At 44.6% G+C, this 18,023-nt stretch overlaps 1 protein-coding gene across 1 annotated transcript; it reads left to right on the top strand.

Moving 5' to 3' along the window:
• Positions 1-4,866: 4,866 nt before the first annotated feature.
• drd4b (dopamine receptor D4b) lies at positions 4,867-13,899 on the top strand. The gene is made up of 4 exons (XM_018765389.2): positions 4,867-5,132; positions 7,984-8,096; positions 9,506-10,098; positions 13,422-13,899. Exons 1-4 carry the CDS (start codon positions 4,890-4,892, stop codon positions 13,622-13,624), a joined length of 1,152 nt encoding a protein of 383 aa, XP_018620905.1. The 5' UTR covers positions 4,867-4,889; the 3' UTR covers positions 13,625-13,899.
• The last annotated feature ends 4,124 nt before the right edge of the window (positions 13,900-18,023 follow it).

Genomic DNA, 18,023 nt, shown 5'->3' on the forward strand with positions numbered 1-18,023 from the left:
ACTGTCCTACACTTCATGCTCATTTAACAACCTCTGATACTAATTTTAAGCTAATTTCCCTCATGTATCCAGCATAGACTTCTGATCACCCTGACCCTGATGGTGACAATGGATGTTCTCATGGCATTGCCAAGCTCTCCACCATCCTCGCTTACCATGTTTTCCACCAAGGAGTGTCACTTAGCGGAACATTCAACCAAGAGGTTCATACCTGAGCTTGATCCTTCATGTCATGTCCCTTAACTGCAAGCACCTGTGATGAATGAGACAGTAAATAAGAAAAGGGACTAACATGACACTTGCCTGTAAAATCACTGAGCAAAAACATCTGTGTTAGAATCTTTATTAAACATTTCCCACTCTTCTCCAGCACCTTCGGGCCAAGCACCTCAAGAGAAATCCAAAACATTCATCATAAGTCACAATAGAAACTTCAGCCTAGTTTATTATTAGATTTGTGACCTTGACTAAGGTAAAAACTGAAGGTACCAGAGCAAAAATATATGAAATTAAATGCAACTCTGAAATCAATATCAATTTCCTCAGAACCAGAAAAGCTGGAAGGGCGAACATGACCTCTACGAGTGTTTGAAGAACAAGCAGAAACATGAGCTTTGTAGAGTGAAAGTGGGAAAAGGGTAAAACTCCCCCTTTTTGAAAGGGGACAAAGAAGACAAATGAGTGTTTAAATTTCAGTGCAAAGGAATGGCAGTTATTGACCCTGTGAAGAACCCGATCCAGTTGCTTTTAGAGTTCATACACAGATGAGTTCATTGGTGGCACACAATTAAAATCCATCCATCCATCCATTTTCTATGTATAGCTCAGCCTCATCCATCCATCCATCCATCCATCATCCATCCATTCTCTATGAATAGCTCAGCCTCACCCATCCATCCATCCATCCATCCATCCATCCATCTCCATCCATCCATCCATTCTCTATGAATAGCTCAGCCTCATCCATCCATTCTCTATGAATAGCTCAGCCTCATCCATCCATCCATCCATCCATCCATCCATTTTCATTAACTGCTTTTCCTGGTCAGGTCACAAGCCTAGGGGGGGTACACCCAAGTCTGACGGGGGTGCACCCTGTTTGGGACACCAGTCCTTCATAGGGTTCATCAAAATTCAGTCCCAGTCCACTGAAATCGCAAGAGACAAACCAATGAGGAACAAATAAACTTTAATGAAATATACAGACACATCCACAAATGGTCCTGCAGCTAAAATTGAATGTATGACTTGCAGAATGTCTCAGTGCCCAATAAATGTTCACTGATTTCCTGATCATACCTCAGTGAAAATATCTACAAAATGCCTTTGTTCATTGGCCCCATTTGTACATTTTTTTATCCCTTGTAATTTTTTCACACAAGACTTTTCCCCCCCGAAAGTTCAATTCGTTAGGATTTAATTCATTACGAAGTCCAACACTGAATGAAGAATTTCAGTGAGGATGGAAAGGGACTGAAGCTCACAGAGATTGCGAATATATCACCGCTGCAGGATGTTTTTTTGTCAGCCAATTTAATTTGTTTCACTTGCAGAACTTCAAAGGATGTGAAGGTTAATGGTGTTAGACCCATCCAGGATGGGGGAACTTTAGCAGCTCCAGATCTAGAAGCCGCCTGAAATTGGTTTTGACACACAACGGCAATAATAATGTCAACTAATTCCCTCAGTCATTCTGGAATCAAACATTGCGTATAAGTCAAATAACTGCTCCTCACATGACAGTTCTCCATCCTGCAGTGAAAAGATAATATATTACAAAATACTGGAAATCCATTTTGAATTCATTGTCCTGTCAAAAATACTTATGACCATGGGCTGCAATAAATGAACAGGATTTTCATTGTTTTCCATAAATAATTGTTACAGCACTTAATTAGGTGAATGTAAGTCTAACCAAGTTACCAGAATTGGGACTATAATAGTTTTTTTCTCATTTATGATATGTTTATTTTATGTACAGTACAAAGGAAAAGACTGAGTATTATGGACTGGAGAGTCAAAATGCCACATGTATGGGTTCAACCACCAAGTATTTGTAAGATGCAGAGAGGGTTAGGGAATGAGCTCTGTGAGGCTCCCATGGTCCAGTATGGAGAAGGTAGTGTCATGGTCTGGCATTGCTTTGCTGGTAAAAGAGTGGGGGATCTTTACCAAGGATGGCTGTCATGGCATACGTCAGGGGCATGCCGTTCCACCAGGGTTACGGCTGCTTGGGCAGCCCTACATTCTTCATCCATCAGCAAGACACTGACCCTAAACAGAACTCAAAGCTGTGCATGAACTGGTAAGATAAAGAGTGGGAGGAAAGGGCAACTCCAACATACCATTTAAGTACAGCGATAGAATACTGGGCTCATAATTTTTTTGTGCCTCCAAACCACACAGTTATGGTATCTGTTAGTCATTCTGTCTTTGAGCCAGGCTCTTTTTGTAGTGCAGTTGTTACTTTTTTGACTCCGTCTTCGAATGAACTGGTGACTCTTAATTGCTGGAAGTGTGTGAATATGTGCAATTACCTTACTCTGCCTTACTCCTTATGCTTGTGGGATAGGCTCCAGACCACTGAAACATGACACAGGACAGGCACTTGAAAATGGAATTAAAAAATGAAATGATGTTACCTGGGTGGGTGAACTAAATGTTTGTTCCCGGTATGTGCTTTGCGGAGCATGTAATAAAAGAGTTGTCTGTTGTCACACTGGTGTCAGAAGTGGGATGGAACCAAAAGAAATCTGCACTTCGCTACATGGCTCCCTTTTCGATGTTCAAACTAATGACCTGGATGGTAAAAAAATATGTCAGTCATGCAAAGAACTACTCTCCGTTGCATGTACTCAAACTTTTGACTGACAGCGTACTTTTACCAAGAGTGCCTTTTTTCAGAGAGGTAAATGAAGACACACACACACACACACACACACACACTGGCTGAAGCCGCTTGTCCCGAGTGGGTTCATGGTGAGCCAGAGCCTAACCCAGCAACACAGGGCGTAAGGCTGGAGGAGGTGGGGATACATCCAGGACAGGATGCCGCTCCATCACACGGCATCTCAAGCAGGACTCAAACCCCCACCCACCAGAGAGCAGGACCCAGCCAAACCCACTGCGCCGCCACGCCCCCCAGTAAATGAAGAGTCTTTTACAAATAAAACTGCAATGTATGTGACGCAACGTAACACGCTTTCTTGTTGAATCTGGGTGTGTAAACATGCCCAGCTGACACTGGATACACTTGTAAGAATCTATGTCAAAATACAGAGAAGGTATCTTATTGAACCTTTGAGGAGGGAAATTTATTTGCTGTAAAATGTCACCATAAAGTCATTAAAGGTCCAATGTAAGTCATTTGACTATTGAAGGCAATCCCTGGTGGGATTTCAGAACGGTTGTGAAATAATTTGATAAATCAATATTCTATATTGATTATAATATGTCAATATCAAATCAATAGGGGTCAAACATTTTGAAAGGACACTGTCTTCTCAATTAGCTGTTACAAAAACTCAGTTAGAAAACAGACACACAGAGCAATAAAGAGGAATGGTGATAGCAAACAAGATATAGATGCTAAACATATTTTTTCAGCCAACATTCTGTCATTTTAATGATTTACACTGGCATTTGATGATGCTTTAATCTGTTTTCAACAAATGCATAATCTCATTTGTAAGTTTTAAAATGTCTTGAATCAAAAAAATAATTTTATTCATGCAAAAAGCAATATCTTCATTGCAAGGCTTTGAGTGTTTCATTTAAAAAATGTAACTTGAACACAATTTTTTCTGCTCTGTAAAGGCGTTTATCCTCAACACTAAGTACAAATTTTAACATGACCTTTGAGGAGGCTGCTGTATATTTCACAGCGTATGTAGAACAAATTGCTTTTATTTGAACTTTTCCCAAGATGCTGCTTGTATGAAAACAAATAAGAAAATATTGTAGTAATTACAGCCAGAATGGTCTCCACACAGCAAAGCTGGCCATTATTCTCAAGAACTGTCATGCTGGATTAATGAAAAAAGAACCCACCCCCAGCTGCTCAGGAGACCATCAAGAGAAAGAAGGAGAAAGTGGTTGAGGAGAGTTGGGTTGTGTTCCACCCAGGAGCTTCTGCTCTCCAGCCAAGCCCCATGGTGAGAGGAGAGGAGGAGGAGATCCCAGGCAGTGTGTGAGCTCCTGACCATCTCAGTCTCCACCCTCAAGGAGAGAGGAGGGGAGCCTGAGCAGAGCTGTAAGCAGCTTTCAGAAGGTGGATTTGGGGCGTTGCTTCAGGGTGCTGCTGCTGGCGGTGGAGCTCGAGAAGCTCATAAACCCAGATCAGCACCTCCAGACGGGCGCTCGCTCATCTTCTGAGCTGGACAGCCACCACATCTTCTCATGGCCAGCTCCGGAGTTCCCTCCAGCTAGAAGAAGAGTGTCGCTTCTACGTTTTCCGTGCTTCCCAGAAACAAAAAGGAGGAGCTCGAGGTGCGGGTGCGAACTTCTTGAGGGGAGACGCCGGGAGAGCGCGCGCTGCGATGGGACCGGGTTCTATCCTCGGCTCGTGGTGCTGAAGGTCCGGGGAGGAGGTGGGGGAGCAGGAGGTGGACAGCCGAGAAGATCGCTTCGTGGAGAAAGAAAGGAGTCGGACTGTGCGATGGCCACCCCGAGAAGCCCACGGGTGCCACGAGTGGACAGCATGCCTAGATGAAACCCGAGCGCAAGGAGCCAGGAGCACCAGAAGAAGAAGTGGAGGAGGAAGAGGAGGAAGAGGAGGAAGAGGAGCAGGACGCCGCGGGAGGTTGGGGGTCGGGGGTGGGGGGGGGGGCAGGGAGGGATCGCAGCTCCGGCGGCGGCGGGGGGTCCTGGTCCTGCCTGGTCCCGCAGAGATGCCCGCGAACGTGAGCGTGTCCAACCACAGCGTCCCGCCGGGCGCCCACGACCACAACTTCGCCGCGCTCGTGTGCGGAACGCTGCTCATCGTCCTCATCATCTGCGGGAACGTTCTCGTGTGCCTTAGCGTCTACACGGAGAAAGCTTTAAAAACCACCACCAACTACTTCATCGTGAGCCTCGCCGTGGCCGACCTGCTGCTCGCCGTGCTCGTGCTGCCTCTCTATGTGTACGCGGAGGTGAGTGATGATCGATAGTCATAACTCGGAGCAGCTGCGATCACGCGCCATCATCACACAAGCGACTTCCAATGAACTCTATGTAGTGTTACTATCAGCCCACACACCTTATTCCCCAAGGTGAATTACACTGCTAGATACACTACTTACACTGGCTCACTCATCCATATATCAGTGGAACGCACTCACTCTGTCTGTCAGTTACCCACTATGGGGAAACCTGAACAGCATGTCTTTGGACTGTGGGAGGAAACCAGAGCACTCAAGAACTTACACTGCTAGATACACTACTTACACTGGATCACTCATCCACACATCAGCAGAACACACTCTCTCTGTCACTCACACACTATGGGGGAACCTGAACAGCATGTCTTTGGACTGTGGGAGGAAACCAGAGCACCCAAGAACTTACACTGCTAAATACACTACTTACACTGGCTCACTCATCCATACATCAGTGGAACGCACTCACTCTGTCTGTCACTTACCCACTATGGGGAAACCTGAACAGCATGTCTTTGGACTGTGGGAGGAAACCGGAGCACCAGGAGGAAACCCACACAGACATGGGGAAAACATACAAACTCCACACAGAGCGGGGATCGAACCCACGTCCTCAGGCGCTTAAGACAGCAGTGCTACTTTACTCCCCTCCTTCAAACAGATTATTATTATTTAAAGTTGTGACTAAGTCTATTTAAACTTGTGGATCTATTATTATTATTATTATTATTATTATTATTATTATGCATAATAACCATCCTGATACTGGTTATGAGCAATAATTGCGAATATTAAATACTAACATATTAACCATTATTAGTAATAAATACTGGTTAATAAAAACTCTCCTAAAACTCATTATTATAACAGCTTTCCTGCTTACATGGCGATCAAGATACATATATATATATAATATATTTAATATATATATATATACACACACACACACACACACACACACACACACATTTTCAGAACCGCTTGTCCCATACGGGGTCACGGGGAACCAGAGCCTACCCGGGAACACAGGGGCGTAAGGCCAGAGGGGGAGGGAACACACCCAGGACGGGACGCCAGTCCGTCGCAAGGCACCCCAAGCGGGACTTGAACCCCAGACCCACCGGACAGCAGGACTGTGGTCCAACCCACTGCGCCACCGCACCCCCCTATATAATATATATATACAGCCTAATTATTATAAGTATATGAGTATATACATACAGTATATTAGAGTTTAGACTTTTATATATATATATATATATATATATATATATATATATATATATGGTAGAGTTTCAAATACATATACAGATTTTTAAAATTAAATACATATTTTTTAAACCATTAATGGAACCTGGCAAGTTAATCTCAGCACTATTACCCAAAAACACTTATGTTTAATACACTCCCGCAATACATGTGTGTTCTTGAAGGTCTTGGCTTCACTTGAAATGAGTGAACTGATCAGCAGTCTATTTTTCTCCCTAAGGCACCAGGGAAATATATCTGCTTAACTGCTCATGAATCCATTTTTTCCCCCCTCCCCAAATCCTCTGGGAAAATGAGTGTGTGAAATTAGTGCACTGATTGTTTTCCTTGGGGGGTTAAAAAAAAATTTAATGAACTCAAAGTAACTTCTTGTTGGCATCCAGTTTATTGAGAGGAGCATTTGCGCTGTAGAGAACCTCGTGGTCCGTGTCGATTCAGGTGCCCTAAATCGGACCACTTATCCTCTTACTATACTGGTCATAATAGCCATTTAATCTAGTGAGCTTTTCAGAGTCTTGCTAAATGACCCAGACTGGTGTACCGAGAGGGTCTCCTTGGCCCCCCAAGCCCAGTAGAGACCTTATGAAGTATTCATCTGATCTGTTTGCTCACTCTTGGAAGAAAGGGCCTTGAAACCCTAATATGGTGGGAACTGACATACGGTGGAAATAAGTGGGGAAAAAAACTGTTTAATCTAAAGACACAGGAAAAAAAGAATGATCTGTGTTTAAAAACAATCCATCTTTCATGATATCGGGCTTTTCGCAAATTATTTGTAAGCGAGCAGCAAACTTCTCTGGACGGAGTTGAAATAAAATGAGACATTTAGGCTGAAATATTAAAGAAAGGCCTCGCTTGTTTGTTTCAGGTTCATAATTACTGACTTTCAATTGGAACTTTCCTTACACTGTGTTAATGGTGAGTTTTATATTCAGCTGCATTTCGAAACCAGTGTAAACTAACATATGAACTGGGACCGTACACTGCAGATGGAACCCAAGACCTACCCTTGAGCCTTAGAGCGGTGTAGGTTTCACATCCCTCGGGAGTCACGGTTTTGCATCACCCCACTTAGTACTCATGTTTCTGACATTGTGAGGACGGAGCCCTGGTGGCCGTGTGTGTCAGATACCTTGACGGAGCTCAAAGCACATTGTCCATCCAGGGCACATCCTACATCCATGCCTAGAAGATGCAGATGTTTTCTCCAACACTGGTCTTTTTGGCAAAGGCAGTCTAGGAATGTCCCACACCGGAGGTGGGAGCATCATGGACAGTGGGGCGTGGGATTAATCACCATGTGATCAGAAAGTTGCTAGGCTGAACACATCTGAACAGTTGCAAAGCGAAACAAGTTTTGATCAGTTATACACTGAATTAGAGGTCTTCAACCAACAGGAGTTCACAACACACGCTGGGGGGGGGTCATTAAGATCGGAGAGGGTCCATTTAAAATAGGGTCACAAACACGCACTTGTTTACATTAATTCAGCGTGTAATGAGGAAAGCACTGCAAGAACATGTTGGTGTCATTTGAAGCCCTCCTCAGACTAAGCTCTGACCCTACTCTTTCCAGTTCCAGGGTGGCGTGTGGGCCTTGAACATGGTCATCTGTGACGGACTCATGACAATGGACGTGATGCTCTGCACCGCCTCCATATTCAACCTCTGCGCCATCAGCGTCGACAGGTTCTCTCACCTCTCCCTCTCTTCTCATCAATTTATTTTATTCCCCCGCATAATGGAGCGATGGACAAAAAACAGAATTCCGGAAATTTCTCGAGCAATAGCTTGGCCATGCTTCTCTGTTTGATCCATATTTTCGTCTGTGAAAACAGGTTTAAAAGTCATGGAAGACCCATAATAAGATTTTAGCAGCTCTAAATCACTAAAATCAGAGAAAAAAGTAATTTCCTTGAACTGTTTTAGATTCAGAGTAGATCTGATTCACCCTTAAATTAGAGAAGTGCATGAAATTGGATTGGATGAAATGAAGGGTTTAACGTGATCGTCAGGTCAGACTTGGGGGGGGGGGGTCAAAAAAATCTTTACGTTACCGTGGTGAATACAAATATTTATCCTTGTTTGGTCTCTGTTATCAGGCACCAAATGATAACTCTCTCATTATAGAAGAAATGAAAACAGCAAATGGGCTTTTTGTGTAATTATGTGAATTCCCTCCCAGCATAGAGATGGAATGATTAATTTGCCGAATTCCCCTTTGCTGCTTGTCTTTCCAACAAGGTGGCCTCATTTTCAGGAAAGTATTAAAAAAAACAGCCAAATAAATAATAGAAGAAAATCCGAGAGCTACGTCATTACAAACGGGCGGCACGTGCGTTGGCGCTCCCCTGTCGTCATCCACAATCTTCTAATGACACAGTGAGGAAAAGGCCACAACGGGATAATCGGATTAATCCGACTGAGAAACAAGTTATCGTTTCACAATTAACAATGCGTTCTGTGTCATACAACCCACAGACCTTAATAAGGCAGGATGAACGCCGTTTAATTTAAACCTCGGAAACTCTACAACCAGCTCCAGACTGTCTCTCACACCATGAATCCATCCAGCATCACATCATATGCAGCGTAAAATATACACCTCGAAATTATCCTGGTATTATTTTCATTTCTGATGTCATTGTTCATGCCACTTGTTTCAAACTTATGTTAAATTTTAGGTCAAGGACGTAGTGTTGTGGTTGTAGTGGTTAACAGTGCTTAGAGCTCTTACCTTGCAGTTAACACACCTGGGTTCAAATCTGTGCTCCAGCTGTTGGACCCCATGTCAAGGAGCCTGAATTGACATGGTAAAAATAACCCAGCTGAGTAAATAACTGGGTATGTAACTGCAAGGCACTTAGCATATTAATTCCACGTTATAATTTGTCTTGGACAAAGTCTATGCTAAATAATAGTTCATAATAAATAAGTTAATAGCAAAGAGCAATATATAGAAATAAGGTGAACCGATTGTTTTTTCCAGACTTTTTCCATACAGGAAATAAGTACTGTACAAGCATGCAAAGAAGTGAAATACATTCTACTTGACCCAAACCTTGTTAGCTGTAAACACATCTTCGCTCTCCCGGCAGGTTTATCGCAGTGTCTATTCCGCTCAACTACAACCGCAAGCACATTGACCAGAGGCAAATCATTTTACTCTCGGCCACCTGGATCCTGGCCTTGGCGGTTGCGTCGCCCGTCATGTTTGGAATCAACAACATCCCGCATCGAGACACGTCCAGATGCCAGCTGGAGGATGACAACTACGTGGTCTACTCATCTGTCTGCTCCTTCTTCATCCCTTGTCCCATCATGCTGCTGCTTTACTGCGGGATGTTCCGGGGCCTTCGGCGCTGGGAGGAAGCACGCAAAGCCAAGCTGCGCAACAGTATCCTGGCCTGCCGCAAGTTGCAGCAAGCTGCCGCTGCCGCCCTGCCCCCGCTGGCTGCCCTACCCCCGCCTCTGCCCCCTGTCATTGAGTGCGACCTCGCCGATACCAGGGCCGAGGAGCTGGAGTGTTATTCGCAGCCAGACTCCCCTCTCCCCTCGGAGTACAAGAATCCGGAGGTCCAGACGGTGGCGTACCCGGAAGCCGTGTACGCGAAAACTCCGACCCGAAGGAAGAGGGCGAAGATCAATTGCAGGGAGCGGAAAGCGATGAAGGTCCTTCCTGTCGTAGTGGGTGAGTGGCTGGCTCTCTGATGTGTTGTATTCTTAGAAACCTTGACACAGCCATCTGCCGCAGTCCTACTCCATTCGTCATAGCCGCACCGACTGTGTCTTCGGTATTCTTCATTAGCATTAATGGATATTTCTACCAAGGTGAAAGCGGTCGTCCTCGCTCGATTAAACGCCAAGTAACTTGACAGATCACCTAGCTGAACCTGTCGATAAGGAATCGCCACACTACTGGTCTTTAGAGAAGACATGGACGGGACCAAGTTTCTTAATTCGGGGATTCATCTGGAACTCGTCTTTTTTGCCGTTTCTTCTTTTCACAACTCTTTGTTCTGGGAGGCTGTTTGTTCTGAATATGCGCACAACTGAATAATATCAGGGAGTGTAGCAGTTAAGGTTTGGTAAACTCAATAACACTATGTGTTCAGATGAGCCCTGCAGTTGTACCTTTGAGAAAGGCACCTAATCCAAGTTGTTCCAGTATAAATCTGTAAAAGTCATTTGCAAGTTGTTCTGAACCAAAACAGTTAAACGAACTGCTAAATAAACGATATCGCTAAACCCAATGGTAACATGAAACACCGCCATCATCATCAATGCAAATTAGCTGCAGTCTGAGAGATGACTCCCCTGGCTCTCTCACCCCGGCGCCAGTTCTGCCCCATAAATCCCAATTTAGGTCGTACCACATGGAGCCGATCTTCTGACGGGCTGAGGCCTGACCTCTCTCTTTGCTTCTCTGAAACACAATCCATAAACAGTGACACCTCCAAGGCACCGGGTCAATGCATCAACCTTCTGACATTTCATACAAGGGATCTGATGAATTGTAGAACTTTATTAGATCTTTGGAAGCAGAGTCATCCATCTTCTCCGAACAAAGTAAAGGACGACAGGGTTTCTGCATAGTTACAACGATGAAGAAGTACTTGCCTGTCAGATTTACGTTTTTGTGTCTTAATCTTGCAGTTAGAATTTCCTTCCATTTTCCCAGCCTGTCCAACCGAGATGATGAAAATACGCCAAAACAGTTGCACCAAGCTGTTGATTTCCAACATTAACACGGCTAAATCCAATCAGATTATTATGTAAAGTTCACAAAGACTCTAAAGAAAGTATAAGCTGTAAAGATATTTCCGCACCGTACAGCCAAGTTGAACCTAGGGAAAGGGTCAGGAGTTCAACTCAATGGACAGTGGCACATTTCTCAGGTGCACCCTGCTATTTTCAACATCCATTATCCATGGAGTTTCAGCTTGTGCAAAGTATTAAGATGTTTAAAATTAGGTTGGCATTAAGAATCCAGCCAAACAGTGAAGCGGTCAAGATTTTTCTTTTCCTCCTCATTGCTTCCTGTGGGCAAGGGGTCTTCCATCATAATGTCTATCTAATGATTTCCCACAAAAGAAGATTGGAACGGAAGATGGGTAAGCCACTGTTGCCACTGGATAGATTGGGTACCGAAGCTACGTTGCGCACAATTGCTTCACAAATTGAACAGCAATTTAAGGACGCTGAGACAGCGTTCAAAATTCATGATTCGTCCTTGGCTTCTTGAACCCCAGAGAGAATCACTTAGCTGAGCCATAAATGCAATACCAAAGAAGATATCTGTTATCCTACCACAAGTCTCAGGAAACAACCTCCTGCTCGGTTGGGCACCCGCACCAGACTGAGGGTAAAACGGGGTAGAAGAACACAGGGATGCCCCAGGATCCGTGTCTATGGTCCATCTACAGGATCCTCCTATGTCTTCCTTCAGCCACAACAGTGAACATATGGAAAGCAGAAGGATTCATGAGCGGTCCGGACCTATGAAAGACATCGATCTTGATAGCTGCCAAATGGAGGTGAAGGACCTTAGGGTAGTTTTGCTATTTAATTTAACTAGGTCAAGTTGTGGGATCTCCTGCACCTCTTCGGCGTCTACTCCAGAAGACCACCTCACCATCTGCAGTTTAGTTGTGGGTCAAAACAAACTCAGTCTGTCCGTTAGAAATTTCACTAGTACATTACGTGGAGTTGCTGCTAACAGGGAGTCTTAGTGGAAATGGGTTTGAAGGGCAGGGAGTCCAAAGTGTAAGGTTATCAAAAGTTCAAGGTAAAGTGAAAGGGAATTATCTTCACACACAAGGTTAAAATGGAATGGCAGACTTTCGCTGAGCCTATGGCTGCGTGCTAAAGGGAGGGCCCTCCATATTCTGAAAACATTCCTACCAGCGAAAGCCTGTTCCATTCAGATACTGAGAACTGGCTGGAAAGGATGTGGAATTAGCGTTAAGCTCATCTTCGGCGGCCTCATTCCAAGTCCTCACCGGACCCACTGGAAGGACTCTCCTTTCACCACTGGCATCAAAGAGCAGGTTTCCCAGGCAATCGGCACAGGTGTTGAATGGGACAGGTGTTCAATAGAGCAGGAGTTTAATAGCGCCTTTTCAACGGGGTCAAGTAGCACACACACACATACACACGCACACACACACACACACACACACAGAGGTGACAGGGCCATTTGAGAGCCTCGACTTTGATCAGGTCATCGTTTTCATTTGAAGCATCTTCAGACGTCGCTCCTCTCCTTTCGTGTGTCAGCTGCAGTTCAGCGACAGTTTAAACCCCATTGCTTATTCATGACGAAGGCCACCAGATGCTTGGCTCCAGACGTGTGGCCGCCAAACCTTCTCAAGCGTGGCGTCAAGAACGCAAACGTGCCTCGAGGGTTCGGCGCTTCTGGGTAGCGAAGAACTCGTCCAGATCGGACGAGCGTGCCCAGCACCGCGAGCTAAATTAAAATCTCTCATTGTCCAACCTGCCGGAGCACTTCAGCCCCGTATTTTTACCTGCGGAATTAACAAGGGATGAGCAGCAACTTAAAATAACCAGCTTGACGGAAATCAAACCAGAGCATTCGCTTCAAGGCTGAACCGAACCTCCACGGGGTGCGCTTCAGCAGTAATGTACGTGAAGAACGAACGGGCTTTTTCACCCCATGACTCACTTGCTCCCTCCTTCAAAGCAAACGTCATCAGGCTGAAATATCAGGGTTGCGGAGGAGGGGTTTCGTGTCCCAACATTGGACACGTTTTCTGATCTGTTACTCATCTCTGCCCCTTTACTGGGTATTTATAGAAATCCCATCAGCCCTTCTGAATAATTCAGCAGAGCGAAGGGGCCGTCATGGGCGGAAGTCAGATTTCTCATTTGCATGGAAATACAAGGTGATGTTTGTTAACTCCTGCAGTAAACAAGCATCAGTCACCAACAGTTATCGTGTCACCGCGACACTACCTGTCTGCCGCTCTCCTCACTTTGCGCCTTCCCTTCCAGGTGCCTTCCTCTTTTGCTGGACGCCGTTCTTCGTGGTGCACACCATGCGGGCCATGTGCGAGACGTGCGACATCTCGCCACGCCTGATGAGCACGGTCACCTGGCTGGGATACGTCAACAGCGCCATCAACCCCGTCATCTACACAGTTTTCAATACAGAGTTCAGGAACTTCTTCCGCAAATTCCTACACAGCTGCTGCTAACTGCGCCATAATCACCGGATGGGGAAAAAAAGCACAAGTATAAAACCATAATGTATTGTACAAAAGAATTAAGATGTATAAACATAGGCTATTGGCTTTCTTTTCCATTTTTTTGCAAATGGATGTATTCTTATGCTTTACTGATACAACCATTATTTTTGTCTGGCTACCGTTATGATGTTTGATTTGCTACTTCCATGTTTTATGTGGAAAGCTGTTCTTGTGAGGAAGCCCGTTTTTCCACCGAAGATGCAAAGGACATATCAGCAGGACCACAGCGGTCATTTATTTTATACGTCATTAGTATATCGGACTCCAGATTCGTCTTTGCAATAAAACATTTTAACAAAATTGAATACCATAAGATTAATATGTTGCAAGGAGGCGCACGGCAAAGCGCTGCAGAAATGAGACATATCCGTCACCAGGAGGGCTCCACAATGCACACGTACAGAGAGCGGTCATTTCAGGATTCAGCAATGACCTGAAAGATTCATCCCTTTCGTTTTACGTGGCAGCAGAATAGTAAGCGACGTTCTCAGTGGAGTGTTGTAATCTCTCTTTTTTAAGTTAAATCAAGTCCTACCCTGATGCCCGAGACCTCTCTCAGACCACCCCCAGAGAAAAGGCGAGAAGCAACACGTCAAGCTGCGACCGATAGCAGACATCAATTGCGCTACGCTTGCCTCCAAAAAAAAGCCGCTTCGACCATGTTGCTTAGCAGCGTAAATTAGACGGACAAAAGCCACGAAGCTAAGAGGGAGAGACGTGGTTCAGGCACGAGCCAAACGGGAATGAGAAAGGACAGGCCTGGCGCAGACGCCATCTGGCCACGCACTTGCAGGTATTCGGCGGATAATCTGGACCCACAATCGCAGAAATTAGTTTAGCTATCCACAGCCCGTCACGCGGAAAGACTGCGAAGGGCGACTTGCGCTAGCACCGAAAAATACAACACACATAGATGTATCCTCCAGAGGCCCAGCTATTCAACTGTGTGGTTTCTAGAAGACACTTGTTTTTAAGTACGCCTCTAAAACTGTACATGGTACAAAGCCGAGCCCTAATACACCTTATAGAGGAGATCCTGAGCTTCCCAATGGTTCAACATGTTGAATGGGGATGGGACTTGGTAAACTTCTGAGAAATTTGAGAAATGAATGCCAAAAAAAGTTTTTCCTGGGTCTCGAGAGGATATTCTAGTACGGCCATGAGGTCAGGAGCAGCTTACTAAGCACTAGTGAGAGTCTGCAGTTTAAAAACACTCTACTTTTAGAGGATTCTGAAGATAATCTTTTTTCTTCACATTTCACAACATGGCCATCAAGATGATCAATCGAGATTGCTCTCCTGGGGTATCTTACAGGGAGTTTTTCTGCACCAGTATGCTTTAAGTTAAAGAAAGAGTTTCGTCATTTGAATAGAAGTGAACTCAAGGACACGCGGGGGGCAGCTCCCCAACTTGTAAAAGGCAATCATATAGGAGTGGGTGGACTGAGGAAAGGAGGCTAGTGCCACATGAGGCTTTTAAGCAAGGCAGGGTGTGTCATCTTGTATTACAGTCAAAAAAACCTCAAGTCTCTGACCAGCTGCCAGGAAACGGCACTGCCTTCACCTACCCCCCCACCCCAGGCTGCCTCATGCACCATCATCCCGGATTCGTGTTTTTATTTACTCTTTAAAGCAGATAGGTCGTTCCTTAAAAATGTACTTAAGTGATCCTGGCATGTCTACACAACTCAAGCTTCAAGTGCCTTGATCCAGCTAAGAAGCTCTTTCTAAACCAGAGGTATTCTCAGAACTGTTGAGAGATGCTAAATTAGGTAAGACGACTTATGAGGCAATTTGATAACTAGGTGGAACAGAAAACATCAGTGATATGGGTAAAAGATACTGTAGTGGTTACAGCCATTCTCCTGCATTCAATAGACCCAGGTTCAAAGCCATCCTCCCCCTGTGGTACCCGTGATTGGGATTCTTACCATGGATCGATTCCGTAATAAAATTACTCGGCTCTATGAAGTAGCAAATCACTGTAAGTTGCTCGGAGAAAAGTATCAGGTGGAGCGATATACCATGAGAAACCACAGAAATACGGCTTAGACGCCTTGTGTTGGAATTTTTAAGAATACAAGTGAATATTATTTTTCTTATTTAGGGGTCTCTGTGTTGTACTATGCCGAGCTGAAGGAATCACAACCCAAACAAAAAGTTACTCCACAGCTCTCACTATGGTCAGCTAGATGTTGGTTCTGTGAGACAAGGAAAAGGGAAGGATTCTGCATCCTGGGGAGGTCAAAACCTGCAGGAGCACCGGTGAGGCCAAAGGGGATGCTTACACAGACCTAAAACCTGTAGCACTGAATGCCAGTCTTCACAGGTTCAACGTGATGCTGCTTTCATTCGCATTCATCTCTCTCTCTAAGGTACAGAATCTGCTACCACCCCACCCCCACCCCAGTCTATATCCTGCTCTGAAACCTTGCTGATTCTCATTACCATCAGTATCAAAAGATTGTCGGAAGTGGCGTGGAAAAAATTTTCTAGCTACGGTTTACCTATTTTAAACTAGGGTGAATCATTAAGTGCTACCGCGCTTAGATAGGTTCATAGGAACAGCAAGAACTGCTCACAAAGGTGCCAATAATCCTATCTGCACTGAATTGGATCAGGACGCTTAACCCCAAGCCATGAGCTGAAATGAAACAGCTACGCTTCTATACCACCTGATTTCCCTTAAGTCAAAAATTATTTTCTGCTCTTGCCGTGATTGGACAGGAATGAACAAAGAGAAAGAGCAGAGATAAACTTTCTCCACAATGAATGTTCGAGGGGAATGTTTTTGGGGATGGTCATAAAAAATACAAAACTATCCTGACTGTGCACCAGAGACAAAAAGAAAGGAAAACAAGAGAAATGGAGGAAAAAACTATCTTGCCAAGTGCATAAATATCCGCATACAGACTTCCTAGTCCCAGAACGTGCTCCCTGGTGATGGCTGTCAACATCCTCGCTAATGTGGACAGACAGACAAATCTGTTCTTCTGATGGGCCCGTGCGTCATCTCCAGATGGATGCACCAGTGCTAGTTTTGAAAAATGTTATTTCTGGAAAACAAAAAAGAATATGAACATGCAAGCAGGGGAATTCAGTATCGGTGAACGACTTTCAAATCTTGACTTTCCATTCTATGAACAACAGTGATTATTTTATGTATTATTGCTATTATTTTTAACAATTATTTACTTGACGCCTTTTTTTCAAGATGACTTGCATTGGTGGCTTTGTATCCTGACACTGGATAATTACAATTATTTACACGTTTAGACAGCTTGGTATGTTTTTGCTGTATCAGTTCAAGGTATGTACCTTGATAAAGGGTGTTACATGAGGAGTAGGGACTTAAACCCAGGTCCTTCGAGCATGAGCCAAGGCTCTAACATCTATACACACACTTAAGAAGAGGAGTAATTCCTGTAAACTCCTTTATCCAGTCATTAGTATTACTCTGTCTTCTCTTAGGTCCATTCAGAGCCAAGTTTAGAGGAAGGTGTGGTAGATACAGAGACCTTAAGAGCAGACATTGTGAAAAAAATTATAGACGTGAATTACAAGGACGTGTCAATACACTGCATTAAAACTGTAGATCCCAGACAGACGCATCCTTCAATTCCTGTGAGGTCAACGTTAGGCGAAGGAAAAATTCAGCCTTCTCAGCTTGGGAAAGTGTACGCTGCCTGATGCTGGGCTTACCCATTTGTGTCTAGGAGCGGACAATGGGGTAGATCCTCTATCCCATAGTCTGCCCCTAGACACAAATCCCCAGCTAGCTATGATCGCTGCCCCCGTCCAGACAGAGACCCCAATGTGCAATGTGCCTTTGAGCACGATCAGACCCGTTAGGACCGTCTTTCACCTTTCAACTCGGCCGTGGATAAACTGTAACTGTATTCCCTGCAAAGGAGCGCATTTCTGATAGATAAACCAGATTATGTCGATGGAAGATATGCCCTGTGCGGCCCTTTCCAACTCCCAGCAATGACACCACACCTGGAACAAGCCAGAAAACAACAAAACCCTCTTTTAACACGGTTACCGAGCGTAAGAAAAACCATCAGGCTGGACAACTGTGAGACAAAGTTTTCTGAAACCATTTAAAGAACAGCATGCTTTTCAGGCTGGTCATGTAGTGAGTGAAGCAAGGTCAAGTTTCAAGGGCATGTGATATTTTTCTGTTCATCATTTAAGTGGACAAAAAAGAGCTGGCTTGTAAGATTAAATATATTCCCCTCTCTTACAGTCCGAAATTGGTATAATGGGCTTCTCATGCCTGGGGTGAATATAAAATACGTGAGAAAAATTCTTCAGAGCACTAAAATCCAGAAGGTGGCATACTTAC

This window comes from Scleropages formosus, chromosome 5, assembly GCF_900964775.1.
Source record: "Scleropages formosus chromosome 5, fSclFor1.1, whole genome shotgun sequence".
Taxonomy (NCBI): Eukaryota; Metazoa; Chordata; class Actinopteri; order Osteoglossiformes; family Osteoglossidae; genus Scleropages; species Scleropages formosus.